General features: G+C 44.4%; 1 protein-coding gene across 9 annotated transcripts in view; it reads right to left on the bottom strand.

Moving 5' to 3' along the window:
• The window catches only part of LOC110485715 (RNA binding protein fox-1 homolog 2), a 38,353-nt gene that overhangs the window by 9,783 nt on the left and 2,342 nt on the right, over window positions 1-26,228 (bottom strand). For 7 of the 9 annotated variants that reach the window (XR_005035459.1, XR_005035458.1, XM_036940356.1 and 4 more), the window contains exons 2-6: window positions 18,997-19,047; window positions 7,048-7,257; window positions 6,706-6,867; window positions 6,340-6,393; window positions 6,062-6,154 (exon numbers count right to left, since the gene is read on the bottom strand). Coding sequence is in view for 7 of the 9 variants with exons in the window: in XM_036940356.1 (XP_036796251.1) it covers window positions 6,062-6,154; window positions 6,340-6,393; window positions 6,706-6,867; window positions 7,048-7,257; window positions 18,997-19,047 (570 nt within the window). In the remaining 2 variants the exon portion in view is untranslated. Of the gene's footprint in view, window positions 1-6,061; window positions 6,155-6,339; window positions 6,394-6,705; window positions 6,868-7,047; window positions 7,258-15,330; window positions 15,712-18,996; window positions 19,048-26,228 lie in introns of those variants that run through there. The other 2 variants (XM_036940357.1, XM_036940362.1) reach the window with 2 other exon arrangements.

Here is a 26,228-nt window from a genome sequence, read left to right as displayed (position 1 = left end):
GTACTTGCCAACATTTATCTGCTACTGTGAGTCGTATGAATTGAAAAAGTGACAGTAGTGTCTACGCTTGGATAAGAGGTTCATTTTGCTGATGTAAAGTGATAATGGTAATTGATTGATCTATGCATTCTTTTGAAGGATAAAAAACTAGGAATTTGTGAGTATTCACAATAATTTAACCATTGACACACACACAGACTGAACAAAAATAAAAAAACATTTCAGATTAAGGCATTCAAAAGAAATCGAAGACCATTCCAGGCATTGCTACCTTTAAAAAGAGGGAAAAGAGAGGGTGAAGTAAGCTTCTGTTGAACACGATGCAAAACGTTTCATCACTTGAACAGGTCACACACAGATTACACGCAGCCAGTCAATCAAGAGCGCATCACATGACCAGAAGGTGAGCCAAACCAGCCAATCAGCAAGCATCAGATGCAGTATATGTAGACCAATCAAAACATTCTGGCAGCCCTCCCAATCAAGTCACACACATCATACAGAGAGAGAGAGAGAGAGGGGGAGAAGAGAGAGCGGGATGCAGGAAGAATAGCCAGTCCACATTAAAAGACACGGGAACACATAAATGATGGGAGGTAAAGAGAGAGTGAGAGAGAAAGAAACGCAAAAAAAAACATTTTTTCTCATGAACAAAAAACAAAACAAATACCAAGATGCGGAACAAACGAATCAAAACAAAAGAAAAAACGTCTAACCGTTTGCCTACATATAAGATCCAATACATGAGCTGGGACAGAGAGGGATGAGACAGAGAGGGAGAGAGGACAGAATAAAGAGATAGAGGATGGGGGGGGATGCAAATGTCATTCCTCAAAAAACCAAATCAAACCATGACCGTGAAACACTGTCAGGCATTGCAATTCGGTGTCGCACGACAAATAACTAGAAGCAGACACCAATATAACACACCATCCAAAACCAAACCATTGCTCAACATTTTTTTTTTTAAAGAAACTCATCATGAACATAATAAAAGTCTGGGCACATAATCAAATTAAATATACTATCCTACTGAGAGTCAGATGTGATACTGGTGGTGGTTTCAAAATGATCTTCTCTCTCGTGGTGGTATCCATCGGTAACTAGTTTGAAGTATTTTATATACTCGATATCAGTTGCATATCCTTAGCTTGTACAAATTGTCATTTAACCTTCGTTTTAATGTGAAGAATAGACAACTACAGCCAGCGCACAAAACCTACTGTCTCGTTACCAAGACTGACTTCTACAACAACGCGTTCATGCTTTATCATGCCAACCCACTACTAGTGTACCAAACAAAATGCTGTTGAATCAAAGCAATCTACCGTTTGGTATTCACTAAAGAAAGGTAGCTTATACATAACAGAGATGATGACAGTGGCACTATATGATACAGACGACAAGAGATAGTCAACCGTGCAGGAAGTCAATAGCGCTAGAATTAATGTTTGAATGCAGTTAGAGTGGTGAATGGAATTAATGCATAAAGTGGTAGTCAGTTGCACTTGTAGATGCGTTTTATATCAGCTTATCTTAATGTTACAGAAAGAGTCTGGAAGGCCATGCGGTGGTCAAATGCCATTGTTTTTTCTAATCAGCATTTTATTCGCCAGCTCCACAATCAATCACAGGATTAGCCAATCAGATCCTTTCGATCAAACCCTGCCGGGTCAAGGACACTTAAATTGTATTTTTGTGTGTGTATAGGGTGCACTTTATCTTTATTTGGCAGATGGGGGGTGGGGGGGGTCATTCAAAAATGATGCCATGTGTACACAACTTACCATTGCTGGGGAAACGGTGTGAGGACACGCTAGCGGTTACCGTGGAGACTGACAACAACACAGAAATCATCAGGGGGAAATAGAGAAAATATAATAAGAAATTAACCAAAACAAAAACAACCAATGAGGTGATGAAAAGCAACCACCCCCACCCTGAGGTACACAGAGGAAGTGATGTCATGAAGTGATGTCACAGGTGATCGGTCACCTTTTGACATAAAGCTCTATTGATGTAACTACTACAAATACCCAATACATATGAGCAGATACAGCCATACACATATGGGAGACAGAAGGGGACAGTTGAGGGATCAATCTAGAAGCCTATGGGGCAGGGAGAAGTCACTGAACTTTTCAACACATAGCCAGTGTTGGGGGTAACGCCTTATAAAGTAACGTGCTACAGTAATAATAATACTTTTTGTGGTAACGAGTAATATATCAGAGTTACTGTTCAAATTGTAGTAATAATATTACAGTTATCATTCCATTCCTATTACACTTATTGATCCAAATTAATGTGTGAGATTATTATTCCCTCTGTTGGCGCTATATATATATATTTAAAAAAACATGTCCTCTCACCAAGTTCCTGTTTATGCATGCGCACACTACTACTAACTGCTTAAGTGAGGACGATGGGAAAATGGCAGAAGCGTCTAAAACACTTACTTTCCCAGCGTGGAAGTACTCCCATTACTTTAATTTGGTAGGACAAGATGACAAGAATAACACAGTAAAATGTCAACTCTGCCCAGGTGAGAAACACCTGACCCTGCTGCTGAAGATGACTGGGGGCCTACCTCATCTTAATGGTTCAAGAGGACAGGCTGTGACCCAGGGAGAGCTGAACCAGCATGTAGCTGGGTATGTAGTAGAGGAAATGCTGCCCTTATCCTCAGTAGACATTATGTCTGTCATTATTAGGCTAATTGTGTTGGTGCATAGGCCTACGTAGGGTAACGTTGACATTGTTTACATTGAGTGAGAAAGCGCAACGTTTTGGGGTGTAACACAAAAGTAATAAAGAGTAGTGTAACTAATTACTTTTCCCAGGGAGTAATAAGTAAAGTAATTCATTAATGTTGAAAGAAGTAATAGATAATATAACTTTTTTTGGTAAAAAACCCAACACATAACAAAATACTCTATTGGAGTACACTTAAAAAGGAGAATGGACAGACGGCGAGGGGTATATCGACTAGGCTTGGGCAGTATAGCATTTATACCGTATACTAGGGTATTTGGAAAAAGCCACATGATGTTTTTTCTTCAATACTCTCAATTATTTATTTGAAGTTTCTCAATAAATGTATTATTTGTAGTAACTTTTTAAGTTAATACCTGCAGTCAACTTGTGCAATACGTTCGACGATAAAGCAGATTGAGTTCTTCATTTCGTCGGTCACATTATTTTACGTTCTGAAGTTTACCGCAGTTCCCCAGAACAGTTGAGCCAGTCAAGTGTTTGTTTGTAAATGGCAGAGGTGTCGACTTGAGTCACATGACTTGGAGTCACAAATATGATGACTTGCAACTCGACTTTGACTTCAACACAAATGACTCGTGTCTTGACTTGGACTTGAGCCTTATGACTCGACCTGACTTGATGCCCAAATATTTAAAAAAATGATATTTAAAGTGTCAACTCTTCATTTAACGGATTACAGTTTGAATCGGACAGCAGCCAATCAAATTGTGCCGGCTGAGAAAAAGTTGTGCATGGCAGTGCAGAGGAATGTCGCCGGGTGAAATCAGATGGAGCCCTTGGAAAGATGATACCCAAAATTATTATTTTCAGTTATAAAGACGACGTTGTATCAACAAAAAACGGATTGCAACTTGCAAAACATGCGGGAAGAAAATTACAGATGGAGGCCCAACAACTTCCAACTTTGTTTGACATTTGAAGCTGCACAAAGAACAGTAAGTTGTGGCTAATATAGCCGACAGCTATATATTTTATTACTTTACTAGTGTATCATGTAGGCTAACGTAACGTTAAATCAATGAGCCACCACACAGTCAGTCACTTCAGGAATGTGATCACAGGGGGGGGGGGGGGGGGGGGGGGGGGGGGGCTACCCATGTATTTCCGTGGATAGTAAATATATATTAAATAGTTATTTTTAAAAGCATTCATGATTTGCGTAAATGTAATATACTAACTATTAATCTTGTTAGAAATATGAAATGGTATTACATTTGATGAAGAGCACATTATGACTTGTTTAGGACTCGAAACTCAAAGTTAAAGACTTGATTGTCTTGACTTGAGACTTGACGGTCTTGACTTGGGAGTTGGGCGCTAAGACTTGAGACTTACTTGTGACTTGTAAAACAATGACTTGGTCCCACCTCTGGCAAATGGCACAACAGGAGACAGCGGGAGCTGGTGAGACCATAGCGTTGTAAATCTATCGGCCAGTCACTGTCGTGCGCCGCACGAGGCGATGAAGTTACACTCATACAATTCACTACGAAATGTTTGCCATCAGATATCTTATCACGGCTTACTGCCGTGTGTGAGAAGTCAAAGGGCTCTTAGTTATCTGCCATGTTTCCCCTGTGCTTCCTTACTAGCAGGTTTTTTCCTCCTCCGTTCTTCTCACCTCTACTGGATGTACACATGCTGGATCTTCTTTCAGAAAAGCATGCATCACAACTTTGTTCATTTGCACAATTTCTCTCGTTCACCTTCGCTTGTACAAGTCCAGACGCAACGAAAATGACATTCGGTAGCTACTAGCTATGATTGTATAACTTTATGAGCTGGATTTGCCGGTCTTTGCAAATAGTTTGTTGTTAGCATTCTAGTAATAGACTCCCAACAGGCTTTTTCTTGTGGTTTTTAGTGCCCCTTGTGGGCTATGCCGGTAATACCGTAAATCCTGGGATGGCAGGTAGGACGGTATGAAAATCTGGATACCACCCAAGCCTAATATGGACAGGTGTTGAGGGTCACAAACAAACACAGGTTGATATACAGGGAGAGAGACAAACAAGGATAGACAGACCGACCGGCATGAAGATAGAAAAAGAGTGGAGAAAGAGATGGAGCAGAACAGAACAGGGGGGAAAGGAGAGGAAGACAGCCGTATCATTGTCACTTGTCACTCTCTCCATCGCTCTCTCTCCCTCTTCCCCCGTATTTCTCTCTCTCACCCGCACGTTTAGGCCCACATCCACACAGCAGAGGAGTGCATAACAGTTGAGAGCATGCAGAAGAGCTCAAAATAAAGCATGGATCTAAAACCAAGAGCCAAAGCGATGGCAGAGCATGAGGTGTTGTCCTTCCGAGATCTTCCAAGTCATACTGACAAAGAAAAACAGAGGCTTCGCAGCAGAACTCGTCCCCATTACACCAGGTATTACTCTTGGAAAAGGGGGATGCAAGTGAGGTGCAGGTTGCCTTTATTTAATGAGTGACATATAGACCCCCAAAATCACCAGTGAATCTATAAGCAGCAGATCAAACACTTCACCACACTCCCTCAGGGCAGTCTCATACCAATACCTGCCAACAACCTAATGCATGCAGCAATGTCAACATACAGCAACGCAATCAAACTACTGTGCACTGACTCACAATCAAGCACACAGACATCGGAATGTAGGGGAAAGAAAAGGCGGCAATCTTTTATGACGTCACATCACCTGACCGGTCTTCTGAAACACGATTGGTAGCCCATGCAAGAGAATCTCTCACAAACACAAGCAAGCATGGTTGTTTGCCAGAAGAAGAAAATAAGGAAGATAGGGAGAACGTCCCCTCTAAAATAGTGAACACCAATAAAGCCCGGATTCTGATCGTGGAAGTGATGGTGATGATGGATCTAAAGAAGGGGTGCAGCAGAGAAAACAAGACGCCCTCTCGCATGCCGTGTCATAAGCAGCATCCAGAGGCACAGTGTGTAAAGGTGTCACGTGAAAACACTGTTCCCAGACCATTTTGTTGCCAAACCACCCAGCATGCTTTGCAATCCAGGCAGACCCATAAAGCTGAAGATCAAGACGTGCAAATGGACAGTGCGCGAAACAGGAAGTGATGTAAAACCAAGACATCGTGCGCATCAATCTTTCTGTGAGGCACCACCGCACCATGCTGGAAGGGGGTTATTATAACACTAAACACAAACAGACTCTCCGAAACCATTTGAGACAGTTCAACTGGAGATGGAGGAGCATACTAAGCCAACCGGACATCATTTCACTGCTGAACATGGGACAAAGACGAAAAACAAAATGGCCACCGTTCCTGGAGGGTAAATTACCTCAACCTTGCGTCCTTCCACCAGAGTTCCGTGGAGAGCAGCTCTGGCCTTCTCAGCATCAGCGCTCGTCTCAAACGTCACAAAGCCAAACCCCTAGAGAGGGAATGGGGTGGAGGATGGAAACAGAAGGGGATGGAGAGAAAACAAGAGGGTTGGAATATAAGAGAAGGATAAGGGATATGAAGAAATGTGCGTAAGCTATGTCCATTCTGTGCAGAGTGTTATGTAATGTAACTTAAAATGAACAGGTTTGGTAGTTTGATGTGTACATGTCATACCTTCGATCCTCTCTCGTTGAATATGATCTCTACGTCGAGGATCTTTCCAAATTGCTGTAGAGGGGGGGGGGGGGGGCAGCATCAATAAGCATGGCACTGCAAACTACTGCATTGAAAATGAAATACAAAAATTGAACACAAGGCGGCAGTATTGTACCGGACATATAAACTAGCAGAGATCATGCTGAACTTTTTAATGATCAGTTCTATTCCTCTTAGTGCCTCTCTTAATTCTCTGCTCTTTTTCCTGCTCCGTGTTAAGGAAGCTTTACTAAAACGCTCATTTAAAAGTCCTAAAATGAACTAACTAATCTAGAATGTCAGGGTTGTGGATGGGGAATAAGGACAATATTCCTGGTCTCGTACCCCAAACATCTGCCGGAGGTCAGGGTCTCTGAAGCGGAAGGGAATGTTGGAGACGTGGAGGCGTTTGGGGGTCCCCTTCTCTGAGTCGTCCCCTACGGACCCTCCGCCAACACCTCCTGTACTCACCAACTGGGTATCAATCTGTGACGACACATCTGACTGCTGTGAGAAAGAAAGAGTGAAAGAAATAGGAAGAAAGAGTGAGAGAGGCAGACAGACAGAGAAAGAAAGAGGCATAGACACAGCGAGAAAGTAGGGATTTAATAGACACTTACTCCCTCATTCACAGCGTGAAACAAACTCGCTGGTAAAGTTTGTGCAAAATAAAAACCACAAACTCACGTGGGTGGTTAAGCTGTTTGGGACACTTGTCGGGGTGTTAAGGCCTGCCTGTCCGGCCTCCACCGACCCCTGGATGGCCCCTGCGGCGTACAGACTGGCCCCGTACTCCAGGGCCAAGCCGTTCTGGGGGGGTGGAGGGGGAGGAGGGGGGAAGGCGGAGAAGGATGGGGGGACGAGACCCTCTTGACCACCTGCTGCATCCTGAGAGCCCTGAGGGTGGGAGAGAGAGAGAGAGAGAGAGAGGAGGAAGAGAGAGAGAGAGAAAGAGAGAGAGAGGAGGAAGAGAGAGGTGAGTGGTCTTAAGTAACTGGCTGGCTATACTCCACCGTATTCCTTTACCGACAGAGAGCCTGAGAGAACATCACTAGGGGTAAGACCACTTTCCCAAGAGGTTCAGTTTAAAAGGCTTACAGGCACGGATATTATATTTCCATCCCCCCGGTGTGTGTGTGTGCTGTTGTCCATTAAATATTCACTACAGGCCCATCTATTATTGAGGGGGTCAGCAGCTTCCACACAGAGAAGCAGCACAATAGATGCCGACGCCCACACACAGACACAAACAGATAGACACATACACACCTCAACACACTAACTATGACACGCAAACGCCTACAAGCCTAAACATTCAAAGGCTGACTGTTGGATAACGGCTGTGCTATAATCTAATGCCCACAACTACCCGAAATACTCTCATAAACACACACACACACACACACACTACAGTGCATTCCTTGCTTACTGGCAGAGGGGCATCGCTACCCTAAATGGAAATGGTGAGAGTGCTGAAAGAGATGACGGAGAAGCAAGAGGAGAGAGGAAAGGGGGATGGGATAGAGAGGGAAAGGACAGGAGAGGTGAAGACTGACAGAAAGGTCCTGCTACTGATCCATGCAATACTAGATTCAACGTGTTTCCTTCATTTACTATATCAGACTGCTAGAAACGGGTTTGGCTTAGATTGTTGACAACATATATATACAGTGGAGAGAACAAGTATTTGATACACTGACGATTTTGCAGGTTTTCCTACTTACAAAGCTTGTAGAGGTCTGTAATGTTTATCATAGGTACACTTCAACTGTGAGAGACGAAATCTAAAACAAAAATGCAGAAAATCACATTACCTGTATTAACTGCACCCGTTTGAACTCGTTACCTGTATAAAATACACCTGTCCACACACTCAATCAAACAGACTATACAACCTCTCCACAATGGCCAAGACCAGAGAGCTGTGTAAGGACATCAGGGGAAAAATTGTAGACCTGCACAAGGCTGGGATGGGCTACAGGACAATAGGCAAGCAGCTTGGCGAGTAGTTGGCGCAATTATTAGTTAATGGAAGAAGTTCAAGATGATGGTCAATCACCCTCGGTCTGGGGCTCCATGCAAGATCTCACCTCGTGGGGCATCAATGATCATGAGGAATGTGAGGGATCAGCCCAGAACTACATGGCAGGACCTGGTCAATGACCTGAAGAGAGCTGGGACCACAGTCTCAAAGAAAGCCATTAGTAACACACTACGCCGTCATGGATTAAAATCATGCAGCGCACGCAAGGTCCTCCTGCTCAAGCCAGCGCATGTCCAGGCCCGTCTGAAGTTTGCCAATGACCATCTGGATGATCCAGAGGAGGAACGGGAGAAGGTCATGTGGTCTGATGAGACAAAAATAGAGCCTTTTGGTCTAAACTCCACTCGCTGTGTTTGGAGGAAGAAGAAGGATGAGTACAACCCCAAGAACATCATCCCAACCGTGAAGCATGGAGGTGGAAACATCATTCTTTGGGGATGCTTTTCTGCAAAGATCTTGGCCAACAACCTCCTTCCCTCAGTAAGAGCATTGAAGATGGGTCGTGGCTGGGTCTTCCAGCATGACAACGACCCGAAAAACACAGCCAGGGCAACTAAGGAGTGGCTCCGTAAGAAGCATCTCAAGGTCCTGGAGTGGCCTACTCAGTCTCCAGACCTGAACCCAATAGAAAATCTTTGGAGGGAGCTGAAAGTCCGACAAAACCTGAAGGATCTTACAAGGTCTGTATGGAGGAGTGGGCCAAAATCCCTGCTGCAGTGTGTGCAAACCTGGCCAAGAACTACAGGAAACGTATGATCTCTGTAATTGCAAACAAAGGTTTCTGTACCAAATATTAAGTTCTGCTTTTCTGATGTATCAAATACTTATGTCATGCAATAAAATGCAAATTAATTACTTAAAAATCATACAATGTGATTTCTGGATTTTATTTTATTTTTGATTCCGTCTCTCAGTTGAAGTGTACCTATGATAAAAATTACAGACCTCCGCATGCTTTGTAAGTAGGAAAACCTGCAAAATCGGCAGTGTATCAAATACTTGTTCTCCCCACTGTATAGTCCCCAAATGTTTATTGAAAATAAATACATCTGCACAATGAGCTCTTGTTGTCTCTCAAATGCATTGTTAGTTGTAGGTTAGCTAGCTAGCAAATGTTTTTCCATATTAGCATTCACATGAAATGAGTCAAAACGAGACATGATATCACAGCCGTGGTCCCATGTGGCGCAGGGTTGTGGGTTCGATTCCCACGGGGGACCAGTATGAAAATGTATGCGCCCACTACTGTAAGTCGCTCTCGATAAGAGCGTCTGCTGAATGACGTCAATGTCAAATCAATAACAAGAAAACTATCAGAATGTCAGCGTCTTGTCATTGTTGCTAGCTAGCTGACAATTTATGTGACGTTGTCTATAGATAATGACAAGCATCAATTGATATAGCAATAATGCTGTGTTATCTAAAACACAACATCTGTCTGTGTGTGTGATGGGGTGAAGCATTTCCCTGCTGTGTGGTACAATACATCCAGAGTCCCTGAGGGAGTGTTAGGACAGAGTGTGTGTGTGTGTGTGTGTGTGTGTGCCATCTGTTTAAGCTCCTGACCTTTCGCTGCCTTGCACCTGTGACAAGCTGGGGACGCTGGGCAAGCCTGGGTCATTTTGATTCTTACAGAACAGAAAAAGAAAGAAAGAAAACAGGGCAAGCCCCAAGCCCCTTTCCCACTGTACATGTTTCTAACCGTGGGTTGTTCTATGTAGACTTGGAAAAAGCCTTGAAGCTAAAATATTGGCAAATAACATCCCATTCTATTCCCTTGCTTTGTTTTTCAATTCTTCCAAACCGAAACACAGAAAAATGGAGCAACCTTGAGCCTTCCATTTTAGCTGAACGACTGCGAGACCTTTCAAATAGAATATTCATGTTCCATTTTCCACACAGGCCTGATACTGCACACCATGGGTATCTCCCAAATGGAGCCCTGTTCCCTGTATAGTGCACACTGCACACCATGGGTATCTCCCAAATGGAGCCCTGTTCCCTGTATAGTGCATACTGCACACCATGGGTATCTCCCAAATGGAGCCCTGTTCCCTGTATAGTGCATACTGCACACCATGGGTATCTCCCAAATGGAGCCCTGTTCCCTGTATAGTGCACACTGCACACCATGGGTATCTCCCAAATGGAGCCCTGTTCCCTGTATAGTGCATACTGCACACCATGGGTATCTCCCAAATGGAGCCCTGTTCCCTGTATAGTGCATACTGCACACCATGGGTATCTCCCAAATGGAGCCCTGTTCCCTGTATAGTGCATACTGCACACCATGGGTATCTCCCAAATGGAGCCCTGTTCCCTGTATAGTGCATACTGCACACCATGGGTATCTCCCAAATGGAGCCCTGTTCCCTGTATAGTGCACACTGCACACCATGGGTATCTCCCAAATGGAGCCCTGTTCCCTGTATAGTGCATACTGCACACCATGGGTATCTCACAAATGGAGCCCTGTTCCCTGTATAGTGCACACTGCACACCATGGGTATCTCCCAAATGGAGCCCTGTTCCCTGTATAGTGCATACTGCACACCATGGGTATCTCCCAAATGGAGCCCTGTTCCCTGTATAGTGCACACTGCACACCATGGGTATCTCCCAAATGGAGCCCTGTTCCCTGTATAGTGCATACTGCACACCATGGGTATCTCCCAAATGGAGCCCTGTTCCCTGTATAGTGCATACTGCACACCATGGGTATCTCCCAAATGGAGCCCTGTTCCCTGTATAGTGCATACTGCACACCATGGGTATCTCCCAAATGGAGCCCTGTTCCCTGTATAGTGCACACTGCACACCATGGGTATCTCCCAAATGGAGCCCTGTTCCCTGTATAGTGCACACTGCACACCATGGGTATCTCCCAAATGGAGCCCTGTTCCCTGTATAGTGCACACTGCACACCATGGGTATCTCCCAAATGGAGCCCTGTTCCCTGTATAGTGCACACCATGGGTATCTCCCAAATGGAGCCCTGTTCCCTGTATAGTGCACACTGCACACCATGGGTATCTCCCAAATGGAGCCCTGTTCCCTGTATAGTGCACACTGCACACCATGGGTATCTCCCAAATGGAGCCCTGTTCCCTGTATAGTGCATACTGCACACCATGGGTATCTCCCAAATGGAGCCCTGTTCCATGTATAGTGCACTTATTTTGACCAGATTCCTGTGGGCATCAACTGGAATGGTCTCCTGGTCTGTCAGGATCGCCTTGTTATGTGATTTAGACTAAGTTGCTTTGTCATTCTCTCTGGGTAAGAGCATCTGCTGAATACATACATCTATTGCGTAACAAAGAGAGGGATGGCTGAGAGAGGGATGGATGGAGAAAGAGCGGGACGGGGAGAAGGAGAGATATTGTCACTCTGATGTGGGGTGTCCTGTAGACAGATATGTGTCACGCATCTTGTCAGTACAACATTTATAAACGCGCGCGTGTGTGTGTGTCCCTGGTTGTGTAAGCCTATGCCGTCAGCTCAGCGGAGCCTGTGATTCAGAGGCAGTAGCTGCAGCTGATTTACTTTCGGGTCAGTTAGCGCCGGCTAGCTAGTGTGTTTGAGGAGCCTGGCATGTTAGAAAATGCACTCCTCTGCCCTGTCTGACTGCAGCAGTGTCACTGTGTGCGCGTGTAGATAACCGCGGCTAACCAGGCCAGATCTAGGCCTTTCGACATGAATAATGACTTTTCAGGGACCTCTTTGTCTAATGGGTGTATGGCATAAGTCTACAGCCTAATTCTAAAGCACTGGAGTGTATGAAGAATGGGGGTAGGTGGCATTCATTGGATACTACTGAACTGTAGATGATGCATGAATTGAAAGGTGCAGTTCTGTTGTCAGTACATTAGACACGGAACTTAACATTCAAAACACAATTTATTAAATTCTTGGCACGTTTACCAGCTATCTATACATTCCTACCATAGAGAAGTGTAGAAGAAACCCTTCCCTTCCTTCCTTGTTAAATAATTCCATCCTCCTAAGCCGCCCCCTCTCCCCATCACTCTCCTCCCTCCCACTCGCTCTCCTCCTGCTGCTGCTGTTCTCCCTGTCCTCCCCCTCAACTCCACCCTTCTTTTTTTTTTTTACGCTTCATTAAATCCAGACGGGACCCTTGCATCCACCCCCCCCCCCCCCCCCCCCCCCCCCTCCCCAAGTCAACCTCGCTGCCAGGCAGCCTCATAGCAACAGAACATTAGCTCGCCCCGTAAACTCCTCCCACTCCACATCTCCTTATAGGGTAACATGTCTGCTTGTCATGAAGCCCCTCTCACTCCGCCCCAACATCCATTTCCTTGTAGGGTCTTATGCATGCTCCAGATTATCACGTGCACACCACGTTCTCTGTCATCGCTCCTGTATTGTGTCTGGTATTAATGGTCTGTTAGGCTCCGGTGCAACTCTTTATGAAAGGTACACATTCAAGACAGACATGGTTGACAATATCTGTCGGTCAATATTGCTTTACCGTACCGCTTGTCGACCATGCAACGACGCACGCAGCCCCCAGACAAACAACACACACACAGGTGAACACACAAACAGGAGTCTATTGACACTACATATGTCGTTCCTCCTCTTCTAACACATTGTCAGTGACCATGGAACTAGTTTGTCTTGTTCAGAGGACACGGAGAGCTCAATACCAATCTGACTCTGGCTTTCCCATGGCCAACGTGTTCATGTGTGTACATAAGCTAGTGCCTAGATGACCGCTGTACTGTCAATCACACCGTGCACTGAGCGGTTGGAGCAAGGCTTGTTGGGATTCCACACCCTGCCCTCCTTTGGAAAGTGCATCATTAGTTTTCAAAAGCATATGAGTTTAGCGCTGTCATAGAGTAGACACAAATGAACATTCAAAATGTACCACGGCAAATACGACTTCCACAATCCCAATAGTAGAGCGGTTTTGCAGTGTTAACTGGACCCATTATTATTACATTTGAAGCACGGCTCAGGACATTGTGTATGCTTCATGCCCGTGTGGGCCTGTGCAAAGTTGTTACACTTCCTAGTGACACTTCACGCCTACCTCGATCAATGAATGGTCGTCATAGCAACAACACTAATAGCCCATTTTGAAGAAAGGGGGCAGAATCATAAATCACCGGTAGTGTAGGCCTTTGAAGAATGTCAAGAGCTTTTGACCTCCATAGTTTGTGTGTGTGTGTGTGGGGTGGGGGGTGCCAGGTAGGCGTCTCTCCCATGCCTTAGGGCACACGCTTGGGTGGGGCTCTGCAAATACTTCTCTATTTCTCCAACCCTCTCTCTTTCTCTCAGTGCTAGGCTATCCCTATTAGCACAAAGAGCTCTGTAGTAAAAGTACACCTTAAAACAGAAGCTATAATTTACTGTGCCAGTGCTTCTCCACAAACAAACAAACAACAAATCCCCCCTTTCAAGTGAATTGCAACTTTGGATCCACAGAACTGCATTGTCAGCGATTCAGCATTCTATTACGTCACGCAACAAACTAGCTTTGTCCAGTGAGCTATCCATCTCACTGTCTAGATTATATATCTACACCCATCTACCGCCCTTATCCATTTCTCTATCAGTCCATCTGTGTATAATCTATCCTTTAGGAACAACTATGACTTTTATGGGCCTTCCTGCAAAGACAAAAGGTGGGCTGTCTTTCACCTTTCATGTCAATGTACATTCTCCTGTTTCCCCTCTCTCCGTCCCATCCCCCTCTTTCTGGGGCTCTTAAAGGAAAACATTGAGATAACAGCTGCTAGGGCCCCAGGGAGAGGCACAGGGAAAAAGAGGTCAAATAGTAAAGGGAGCAGGATTCAAAGGTACTGCTGAAAGAAGTGTACAGGCCAACGCATGTATGCAGGCAGAGCACTAACCAGGGTAGTCAGTCAGACACTGGTGGAACACATGGTGGGACCACTGAGTCATCCCTCAAATATAATGATATGACGATAGTCTGACACACACACACGGGAGTCTCGACCTTCAACAAAGCGTGTGTGAGTGAGAGAGCGTCTCTCAGAGAGATAAGAGAGTGGGGGGGGGGGGGGGGGGGGGGTATTGGTTGAGAAGAAAGAGAAAGCAAAACAGAGAGAGACAGACAGAAAGAGAGACCGGCAGAGAGTGAGACAGAGCGAGAGAGAGACAACTGTTCTTGGGGCACCTGTCCCTTTCGCTCAGAGCATAGAGGGATACGTATACAGACAGCTGCAGAATTTCTTTACCCCATTTGCTCTCCTCCCCCCTATTCCCTCTCCTCCGTCCTATTCCCTCTCTCCTCCTCCCTCCTATACGCAAACATGTCTTGAGGCTTACTCAGATCCCGAGGACAGTGCAAGCTAGAGGCCTGTACTTACACGGTCATCCTAAACAAATCCTATATCCTTATTCTCACACACACACACATCCCTTTCCCTGTTCTCCAGATTTGCAGGAACAAATATTCCCGTCCATATGTGCTGCGTATAAACATAAATGCTACGACGCATGAATTGAGAAGCCAGAGAACAAATGTGGCCAGTGAACGTATCTGTGAGCACTAGAGGCCCAGGGCAAGAGAACAGATGCCATGACAATACAGCAAAGCTCACACAGCATATCATAATACAGATTCTATCATCAAAGGCTCCCATCTCTGTCCCTCTCCTAGTGCAGCGCAGTATTCCAGTGTTGATTTCCTATTTACAGACGCTTCTGACAGACGATTGGGTGGAAAGCCATGCATGAAATGGCCTCACTAGCACAGCGCTCAAGTAAAAAGGGTCAAACACAACGCTTGGCATTTGCGCTGAATTAAGAATCGCTGCAGCTAAAGAACAGACAAACCTAGTTTATGTAATTTAATTGTTGTTCCTTTATAAACAGCAACCGAAACACAGTAGAATAAGCCTTGCAGAAGGGATTTCAAGATAGGAACTCACCGACAACACGGAAGGATAGTACAGTCCCATCATCGTATTCGTGCAAAAACTTGAAATAACCGTTTATCCTCGCTCTCCTTTCCTCCTCTCTATCCGAGTATGTGTCCCCTCTCCAGCTCACTCTCCCGTCTATCTGTCGCTCTTCACAGATTCAAAATCTCCCTCCTCTTCCCTCGCTCCATATACCATGCCAATCCCCCCTCCCCACCTCCTCCGCTCTCTCTGTCCCTGTCACTCTCCCTCGCTCACTTTTTTCTCTCTATTGTGCTTTCCTTTCCCTCAACCCCCAGCCTTCCGTTTTCTCTGTCGTGCCGTTGCCTGTTCACTGCTCATCCCTCTCTCTCTCCCTCTATCACCCAGATAGCCTGATGCTCCCCAGCCACACATCCTCCTCCCCTCCCTACGCCGCCTCCTTTCCCTTGCTGTCACACCTGCAAACTTTCCCCCTCCCCTACTTCTCTCTCTCCCACCGTGTCGCAGTATCTCCCTCCCCCCTGTTCTCTCCATGTAGGTGAGTTAAACTGGGGCTGCTCGCACCACTGGGAGACTAAAGAAAGAACAGAAGCTTTGTTTCCCTCCTTCCTCCCCTTTCTGTTTTTCTCACACTCTCTCTTCGTCTCCTGCGTGACACTCTCTGGGCTCTTCCGTCGGAAAGTCTTTGATCACCTCGTCTCGTGCTGTCAGTGACAGTTTAGCAGCTCTTCCCCAGGGGGCTTTGTGAGCGACTTCTCATCGTCTCGTGTTTTTAACCTCTTCGGGCCAACATCCCCTCACGATACCGCCGTGGTCCAAATGGCTTTTTCCTCTATACCACTTCCTTGAGCAAGAGTCATTTAAGAACAGACAAATTCTAGGTATTTTCAGTTAAAAGAGGCCATGCCATTGTTTTCCTTTAGCTGCCATTCCACACTACACAGAGGTATACAGTAAGTGGACATGAGGACCGTCCGTATTATTTTATTTAGCCGCAGAACAGAACAACAACCAAGGATATAGAGATATATAGATAGTGGAATGGGAATATCCATTCTAGTAATTCTAATTCCATGCATACATTGTCAGCCATGTAAAGCGTTCATGATGAATGATGTCACACGGCATCCGTAGTGCGAGGGAGTGGGGGATAAAGAGGGAGGGATGAGGGGATTATGGAAAGAGCATGGAGGATGATCTGAGGATTAACAACACCAACTAAACCACCTAATAACACAATCAGCCTCTTAAAAACACACCCAGGTAAACACACTGGACATACGGTACACACACAAACACATAAGGTAGGCCCCTATGTATGTTTTTTATTGTCATATGGGCTGTGTTGACTGCAGGGCACACACACACACACAAACAGTTTGTATCTCAGTTACTAGTGTTTCCACTAGGATTTATTTCAGCAGCGGTGGCAAGTACTTTATATCTGGTTCAAGTTTACGTTGAAAAAGACCACAAATGATTTCAAAATAAAATAATTTGGAAGTTTACATACACTGGAGTCATTAAAACTCGTTTCTCAACCACTCCATAAATGTCTTGTTTTAACAAACTATAGTTTTGGCAAGTCAGTTAGGACATCTACTCTAGTAGACATCTACATCTACTCTAGTAATTTTTCCAACAACTGTTTACAGACAGATTATTTCACTTATAATTCACTGTATCACAATTCCAGTGGGTCAGAAGTTTACATACACTAAGTTGACTGTGCCTTTAAACAGCTTGGAAAATCCCAGAAAATGATGTCATGGCATTAGAAGATTCTGATAGGCTAATTGACATCATTTGAGTCAATTGGAGGTGTACCTGTGGATGTATTTCAAGGCCTACCTTCAAACTCAGTGCCTCTTCGCTTGACATCATGGGAAAATCTAAAGAAATCAGCCAAGACCTCAGAAAAAAAATGGTAGACCTCCACAAGTCTGGTTCATCCTTGGGAGCAATTTCCAAATGCCTGAAGGTACCACATTCATCTGTACAAACAATAGTACGCAAGTATAAACACCATGGGACCACGCAGCCATCATACCGCTCAGGAAGGAGACGCGTTCTGTCTCCTAGAGATGAACGTGCTTTGGTGCGAAAAGTGCAAATCAATCCCAGAACAGCAAAGGACCTAGTGAAGATGCTGGAGGAAACAGGTAAAAAAAGTATCTATATCCACAGTAAAACAAGTCCTATATCGATATAACCTGAAATGCTGCTCAGCACAGAGGAAGCCACTGCTCCAAAACCCACCATAAAAAAAAACAGACTACAGTTTGCAACTGCACATGGGGACAAAGATCGTACTTTTTGGAGAAAAGTCCTCTGGTCTGATGAAACGAAAATAGAACTGTTTGGCCATAGTGACCATCGTATGTTTGGAGGAAAAAGGGAGGCTTGCAAGCCGAAGAACACTATCCCAACCGTGAAGCACGGGGTGGCAGCATCATGTTGTAGGGGTGCTTTGCTGCAGGAGGGACTGGTGCACTTCACAAAATAGATGGCATCATGAGGGAGAAAAATAATGTGGATATATTGAAGCAACATCTCAAGACAGTCAGGAAATTAAAGCTTGGTCGCAAATGGGTCTTCCAAATGGACAATGACCCCAAGCATACTTCCAAAGTTGTGGCAAAATAGCTTAAGGACAACAAAGGTAAGGTATTGGAGTGGCCATCACAAAGCCCTGACCTCAATCCTATAGAGAATTTGTGGGCAGAACTGAAAAAGCATGCGCGAGCAAGGAGGCCTACAAACCTGACTCAGTTACACCAGCTCTGTCAGGAGTTATGGGCCCAAATCACCCAACTTATTGTGTGAAGCTTGTGGAAGGCTACCTGAAACATTTGACCCAAGTTAAACAATTTAAAGGCAATGCTACCAAATACGAATTGCGTGTATGTAAACTTCTGATCCACTGGCAATGTGATGAAAGAAATAAAAGCTGAAATAAATCACTCTCTCTAGTATTATCCTGACATTTCACATTCTTAAAATAAAGTGGCGATCCTAACAGGCCTAAAACAGAATTTTTACTAGGATTAAATGTCAGGAATTGTGAAAAACTGAGTTTAAATGTATTTGGCTAAGGTGTATGTAAACTTCCGACTTCAACTGTACATATATATGTGTGTGTGTATATATACACAGGCAAAACGCTGTAGTAAATACTCAAAACATTATGTTTTAGAATAGTGAGGGAGAAATTGAAGCTACTGGCAGGACAGCTCTACGACATCCTCCATGCCATATCTATGTGCTTATCTTGATATTGAATTTAAATTCCTACCATATTTATTGGCTATCCAAGGGCAAACAGGAAATAAAAATAAACCTATAGAGCAACCATAAACCTAATGTAAAGCCATATTAACAAAGAGTAAACTTATATAGAGAAGGTTATTCAGAAGAGGTTATGTGTGGAAGAAACATTTCAGTCGAATGCATTCAGTTGTACAACTGATGAGGTGTCCCCCTTTCCCTTACATGAAGTTGTCAGGCTCCCAAATCAAAAAAGGATCGGAATCCACATCACCACCTTGTGGCTTGAAGAGCTTAGAAAATAACTTAAATATGTCGTTGCCCATATATGGAAGAGCACAATGGAGGACATAAGATAATGAAAATATATCATACAATTTGCAAATGTCTCACACGTATGCAATTATGTTAAGACTGTAGTCTTACCTGACTGTGGGTTGGGTATCCATGGTAACCAAGGGTCAGGGGGTCATTGTTCTGAAAGAGAAGAGAGCAGACATTTAAAAACAAGAAAAAATGTATTTAGTTTGTCTTGCCGAAAAATGGTCACCAACTACACAAAGGTCACCAATTATCATCATTTTTTACATCAACGTTTGACCCGTTTTTTTTGTGTCTGTTTTAAGTTGTATAATCTTCCCTCCTTTATTCTCTTTCCAGCCAATCATCCCTCTCTCCTCACCAGTATATTCCATGTTCCAGTTAATTGATGCATTAATGGCCACACTAATCAAATTAATTCTGCCTGTGCCTCATACACACTCCTCTAGCTAGCTCCTCCACTCAATGTCCTGGTGTGTCCTCTTCCTCTCACGCCAGTGGAGCTATTGTGTGTTAGTTAGGAGGGATAAGAGGACAGGGGGAGAGAGAGAAAGAACGAGGGAGAAGGAGGGGGAGAGACTCATCGTAGAGAGAGAGAGACTCATCGTAGAGCTTAAATCGGAAATAGGTCACAAGTGTCATGGAGTATACTGCCTCCCTCACATCATCTGCCCTGATGCAACCCACTGTCAGATTCCTCTCATTTATTTGCTCCGTTATAACTGGTGGGGGCGGTGTTGCAAGAGAAAGAGAGAAAATGGAAAGAGAGATGTAGGCTACCTACCAAATATTTTGTGAGTAATTACCTAGTGTCCTCATTAAGCTCTCCTCTTCCCCCATTGTGCTATCAGTTAATGTTAGGTTACCCGATGTTAACTAAGCTGCGACTGTCTGTTATAAAACATACACTTGTAACACACTTTATTCACACGCATAACACCATGTACTGGCATTTATACAGTGCTCTATCAAAATACGCCATGTGCTGGTTTTACAGCAATTACTATACGCTCGGTTGGAGGAAAATATATATATAGGCTTGGCTGTGTCTGTGTATCGCTACATCAAAACCATCTCTCATTTCTGTTTTCCTCCTCCCTCCCCCTCATCTCCCTTTCATCTGGAACCAATGTCCCTCGCCTGTGTTGTCCCCGGAGGGAACACTTTGCTCCGCGCGCATCACAGCTTGAGCCCTCACAATGAGCGCTGTAGCCATCTACCTCAAGCCACGGGCGCTGTTACACAAAACACTCCATCGTAATACTTTTTATGGAATTCAAAAGTAGAAAGTAGAGAGAAGAGTTGCTGTGCTCGTTCACTGCCGTTTGAGTAAGTGTCCCGGAGAGCCAAAAATGTACTTAGAGAACAGACTTTTGAGGCAACAGTAAATTATTAATTGCCTTTTAGAAGCCTGACTAACATGAATAAAGTATAAACATCTATTTGAAACGGAGGGTAAATTCCCTGAACTGTGTTGTAGTCATGAAGGCAGACGTGCAATAATACTAGGCAAATCCAGACATTTTTAAGGGGCACCGCGAAATCTGACAATTATGTTGAAAGATCTAAGGGGGAAGGGCCGGGGTGAGACGGTAAAAACACATCTGGAATAAATATTTCTGGAATAGCTCGAAAAAAGGAGGGCGATCGAGGAGAATGAAGGGATGAAAAGGAGGGAGGAGTAGAAAGTGAGGGAGGAACCCGAGCTAGACGAATAGAGAGAAGTAGGAATATGGTTAAAAAAATTTTAAAAAACACCTCAAAGGATACGAGGACTCCGTCCCAAATAGCACCCTATTCCCTAATAGGGAATAGTGTGCTTGTGCTGTTTTACACATTAAAGTCCCAAAGTCCTTATCGTTAATCTCATCTAGTTCTTATCATTAATCTCATCTAGTTCTTATCATTAATCTCATCTAGTTCAGTCATAACAATAAAAGCTCTAACCTGAATGGGTTTATCTGAATTGTACACTTATGAAGCTGCTATTTCATATTCTTACCCTGCAGCTGCATAGCTCTTTGAAAACCTCCTTCATATTTCACTTTGGCAGCGATCCAAAATGCATGGGTTAGAATTAGAATAAGAAACGCAAATTGAGATTTTGGAGATGTCGAGGTTGTCGGATCCAATTTGATTCGTATGCAGAGCTCCCTGCGTCTGTCACGCAGCGTACGACCCGGGTCCCTAACCTAATGGGGACACGCCTGGGGTGACAGCGGCCAGGATGAATGACTGGACTACAACATTAATGTAGGTGGAGGAGCACAGAGCAGCAGACCCGGGTTTAAAGATATTTGACATCTTTCAAATGCTTTGCGCCTTTGCTCTAGTCAAGCCCGGAGAGCCAGATGGGCCAGGTTGACACATTTGGGGCTATTCAATTGGTCCATTAAAGTCAGGCAAGCTCAATCAAGCAGGGATGAAATGGTTTGGAAATTGAAATGATTTTGAATAGTGTTTGAACCCAGGTCAGCAGAGTAGTGAGCAGCAGCACTCAGATGTACTTTTATTTCAGTCCGCCCGACCGAAATAGAATGAACCGTCAGCAAGAAAAATGTTCTCCTCTCCTGCTGTGAGTTTGAGAATATCTATTTAGTTTTGGTCCCATTTCTCTCCGAGAGGATGGTGACGGTCTCCTCCACCAGGTTCACTGACTCAACCCCAAGTTGTTTATTTTGGGTTCTGTGTAGCAGGGGTTCATTTGTTATCTGTGTATTACAGGTCGACATGGTCTTGATAAACTGATCTAGAATCAGATTTTCCTGCCCCAGTTCTAGCATCAACCATCAGCAGGAACAGTTCAAACTGATCCAAGAGCTGCACGTACAGGCAACATCCACTAAAACCAGTTAAAGCCCCTCTAAAAGCATAGGACTATAAGTGTAGGTATTCTGTGTCAAGGGACAAGAATGGGAGGTATAGAGCGCTAGAACACAATTGGATCCAATGGCTGGCTGTGAGGCTCAGAATGTAAGGCCTCTGTGGTTGAAATGGAGTCACATCCTCTTGAGTGCCTCATGCCTTCTTGGCCCTCAAGTTCTTTGGGAAAAATGGAATCAATTTTGATGTGGTTTCAACTTGGAGTCGACTCCGTAAGAAAGTGATCCTGTATCAAATGATGAGTGAATAATCAGGTGGCCTGTGAAATGAAAGAATCCCCACTACACACACACCCTGTGGTCCATGTGTACAAGGGATTACCACAATCCTGTGAACTGGTGATGTGAGTGAGAAACTTGGAACATTGGAAGTAACTTAACTCCTGTTCACGTTGACACACATACACACACACCTTGCCCTTCTCAACCCATACCTCTGTTTTGGGTCCCTTTTCACCTCCATCAAGCCCTATCCCCCCCCCCCGGAGTCCCCCTCTCCCCTCCCTCCTTTCACCATCTGTTGACTTGAAGACATCTTGTTACTTTCTCCTGATTGCTCTCTCCCTCTCACTCTCTTTTTCCCCTCCTTCAGTTTGTCCTCTGCTTTTATTCAGCTTCTCCTCTAAACAGAAATAGCCCATTAATTTGTCCATTTGACAAAGACAGAAGGCATAAGTAGAAGTAGCATTTGCATACTTGGATGGTTTCTTAAAAGGCTACAGATGCTAGATGGAGTCACTCTAGTAGATTAGCTGTAATGTGTGGGGGTAGCACAACTGGTGTGTGTGTGTGTATTTATGAGAGTATTTTGGGTCGTTGTGTGTGTTTAGATTATAGCAAAGCTGTTATCCATAGAGCATGTGTGTATGTGCGTGTCTGAATGTGAGCGAGAGTGTGCATATATGTTTGTGTATTAGTGTTTGTCTGAGTGGACATGTTCCGTTCAGACAGCTCTCCTTTTCCCTCCTCCTCTTCTCTCTCCTCCCCCCTCTCCTCTTCCCTCCTCCTTAAGGAAATTAAGCGCATGACTCTGCTTATGTATGACTTACTGTCTTTGTTCTTGTCTGCATCCCAAATGGCACCCTATATAGTGCACTGCTCTGACCAGGGCCATAGGCACTTTGTAGGGACTAAGTACCAATAGTCAAAAGTAGAGCACTATGTAAGGAAATAAGGTCCCATTTGAGAGACACACACTAACTTCAATAGTGTCTATTAGAGGTCGACCGATTATGATTTTTCAACGGCGATACCGATTATTGGAGGACCCAAAAAAGCAGATACCGATTAATCAGCCGATTTTTTACATTTATTTGTAATAATGACAATTACAACAATACGGAATTAACACTTATTTTAACTTAATATAATACATCAATAAAATCAATTTAGCCTCAAATAAATAATGAAACATGTTCAATTTGGTTGAAATAACGCAAAAACAAATTATTGGAGAAGAAAGTAAAAGTGCAATATGTGCCATGTAAGAAAGCTAACGTTGAAGTTCCTTACCCAGAACATGAGCACATATGAAAGCTGGTGGTTCATTTTAACATGAGTCTTCAATATTCCCAGGTAAGAAGTTTTAGGTTGTAGTTATTATAGGAATTATAGGACTATTTCTCTCTATACCATTTGTATTTCATTAACCTTTGACTATTGGATGTTCTTATAGGCACTTTATTATTGCCAGTGTAACAGTATAGCTTCCGTCCCTCTCCTCGCTCCTCCCTGGGCTCGATCCAGGAACACATCGACAACAGCCAACCTCGAAGCAGCGTTACCCATGCAGAGCAAGGGGAACAACCACTCCAAGTCTCAGAGCGGGTGACGTTTGAAACGCTATTAGCGCACACCCAGCTAACTAGCTAGCCATTTCACATCGGTTACACCAGCCCAATCTCGGGAGTTGATAGGCTTGAAGTCATAAACAGCGCAATGCTTGACGCACAACGAAGAGCTGCTGGCAAAACGCACAAAAGTGCTGTTTGAATGAATGCTTACAAGCCTGCTGGTGCCTACCACCGCTCAGTTTGAAACGCTATTAGCGTTTGCTACTGCTCTATCAAATCATAGACTTAATTACAATATAACACACAGAAATATGAGCCTTAATATGGTCGAATCCGGAAACTATCATATCGAAAACAAGACGTTTATTCTTTCAGTGAAATACGGAACCGTTCTGTATTTTATCTAACGGGTGGCATCGATAAGTCTAAATATGCACGACCTTCAATGTTATGTCATGATTACGTAAAATTCTGGCAAATGAGGCGGCCCAAACTGTTGCATATACACTGACTATGCGTGCAATGAATGCAAGAGAAGTGACACAATTTCACCTGGTTAATATTGCCTGCTCACCTGGATTTCTTTTAGCTAAATATGCAGGTTTAAAAATATATACTTCTGTGTATTGATTTTAAGAAAGGCATTGATGTTTATGGTTAGGTACACATTGGAGCAACGACAGTCCTTTTTCACGAATACGCACCGCATCGATTATATGCAACGCAGGACACGCTAGATAAACTAGTAATATCATCAACCATGTGTAGTTAACTAGTGATTATGATTGATTGTTTTTTATAAGATAAGTTTAAATGCTAGCTAGCAACTTACCCTGGCTTACTGCATTTGCGTAACAGGCAGGCTCCTTGTGGAGTGCAATGTAATCAGGTGGTTAGAGCGTTGGACTAGTTAACTGTAAGGTTGCAAGATTGAATCCCCGAGCTGACAGGGCAAAAATCTGTCATTCTGCCCCTGAACACGGCAGTTAACCCACCGTTCCTAGGCCGTCATTGAAAATAAGAATGTGTTCTTAACTGACTTGCCTAGTTAAATAAAGGTGTATAAAAAAATAAAATAAAAATTTTAAAAAACTTTCCCATTGTTAGGAAAACTTGAAATCGGTCCTAATTAATCGGCCATTCCAATTAATCAGCGACCTGGAGTGTCTATGACAAAGTGGGCAATGGCTGACGGTCCTCTGTTGTGTGATGGTGGAAAAGGATGGCTTATCACCATTACCACCACATCCCATTTTACTGGCATTAACCAGAGGTCAGAGGTCATGACGTGGTGTGACGAGCAGCGTGCCAAACATTCTGTGATAACACTCAGTAGAGGGAAAGACAATGAGAGAGGGAGAGAAAGAAAGACAGTGGAAATGTTGAGAGAAGGAGAAGAGTGGGACATGTCCAGTTACTTGACTACTTAAAAAGGAATAACCTCACATTTAACACAACACTTTCCATGATTCATCCTACCCATGGACCCATGGGGGAGAGGCCGGGAGGGGGTGAGGCTGGGAAGGGGTGAGGCCGGGAAGGGGAAAGATACCCATGGGGGAGAGGCCGGGAGGGGGTGAGGCCGGGAAGGGGAAAAATACCCATGGGGGAGAGGCCGGGAAGGGGAAAAATACCCATGGGGGTGAGGCCGGGAAAGATACCCATGGGGGAGAGGCTGGGAGGGGGTGAGGCTGGGAAGGGGAAAGATACCCATGGGGGAGAGGCCGGGAGGGGGTGAGGCCGGGAAGGGGAAAGAAGTTAGATTTGGAGAAATGCAAGCATGCATTAATAAAGTCATTTCTTGGAAAGCTTAGCGCCACTCTCGTTTAAGGAAGGAGTGTTCAATATCTCTTAACCTACTTTCAGCTGAAATATTAATGGAGGCATCAGGTCAGGGGAATAAGAACACAGCACCGGTACCACGTATTCACTAAGTGGAAAATTATTAACAGTACTCAACCTAATGTCGTAACAATGAACAGTCTGTATGATAGTGTGTAAGCCTATTTGATTACAATAGACAATAGGAATTTAAAGCAATGTCAATAAATGTACATCACCAGCTTTTGTAGCCAAAATATGATACTAAGCTCTACCGCCTGCATTATGCAGTGTGTGTGTGTGTGTGTGATTAATCCTCCCCCTGTAGATAGGGATCAGTGTGGTTCTAATGCCCCCTCCTGAATGAGCGGTGATCCCATTAGCCTAGCAAAAAAAAGCCTCTTTACTGCTGGTGATAGGGCAAATCTGATCCCTACTACCAGGGAAAGGTGGAAGAGGATCTACCAGGCCAGGGAGGGGTGGAGGAGGATCTACCAGACCCTAGGGAGGGGTGGAGGAGGATCTACCAGACCCTAGGGAGGGGTGGAGGAGGATCTACCAGACCCTAGGGAGGGGTGGAGGAGGATCTACCAGACCCTAGGGAGGGGTGGAGGAGGATCTACCAGACCCTAGGGAGGGGTGGAGGAGGATCTACCAGACCAGGGAGGGGTGGAGGAGGATCTACCAGACCCTAGGGAGGGGTGGAGGAGGATGATCGACAAGACCAGGGAGGGGTGGAGGAGATTCTACCAGGGAGGTAGAATCTCCATACCTCTCCCTCCCACACAAACGCAGGCACACACACACACAAAGTGAATTAGATGTTAAAAAAATTGTCTTT

This window comes from Oncorhynchus mykiss, chromosome 13 (assembly GCF_013265735.2).
Source record: "Oncorhynchus mykiss isolate Arlee chromosome 13, USDA_OmykA_1.1, whole genome shotgun sequence".
NCBI classification, from domain to species: Eukaryota; Metazoa; Chordata; class Actinopteri; order Salmoniformes; family Salmonidae; genus Oncorhynchus; species Oncorhynchus mykiss.
This window is presented reverse-complemented; position numbering and strand designations above follow the sequence as displayed.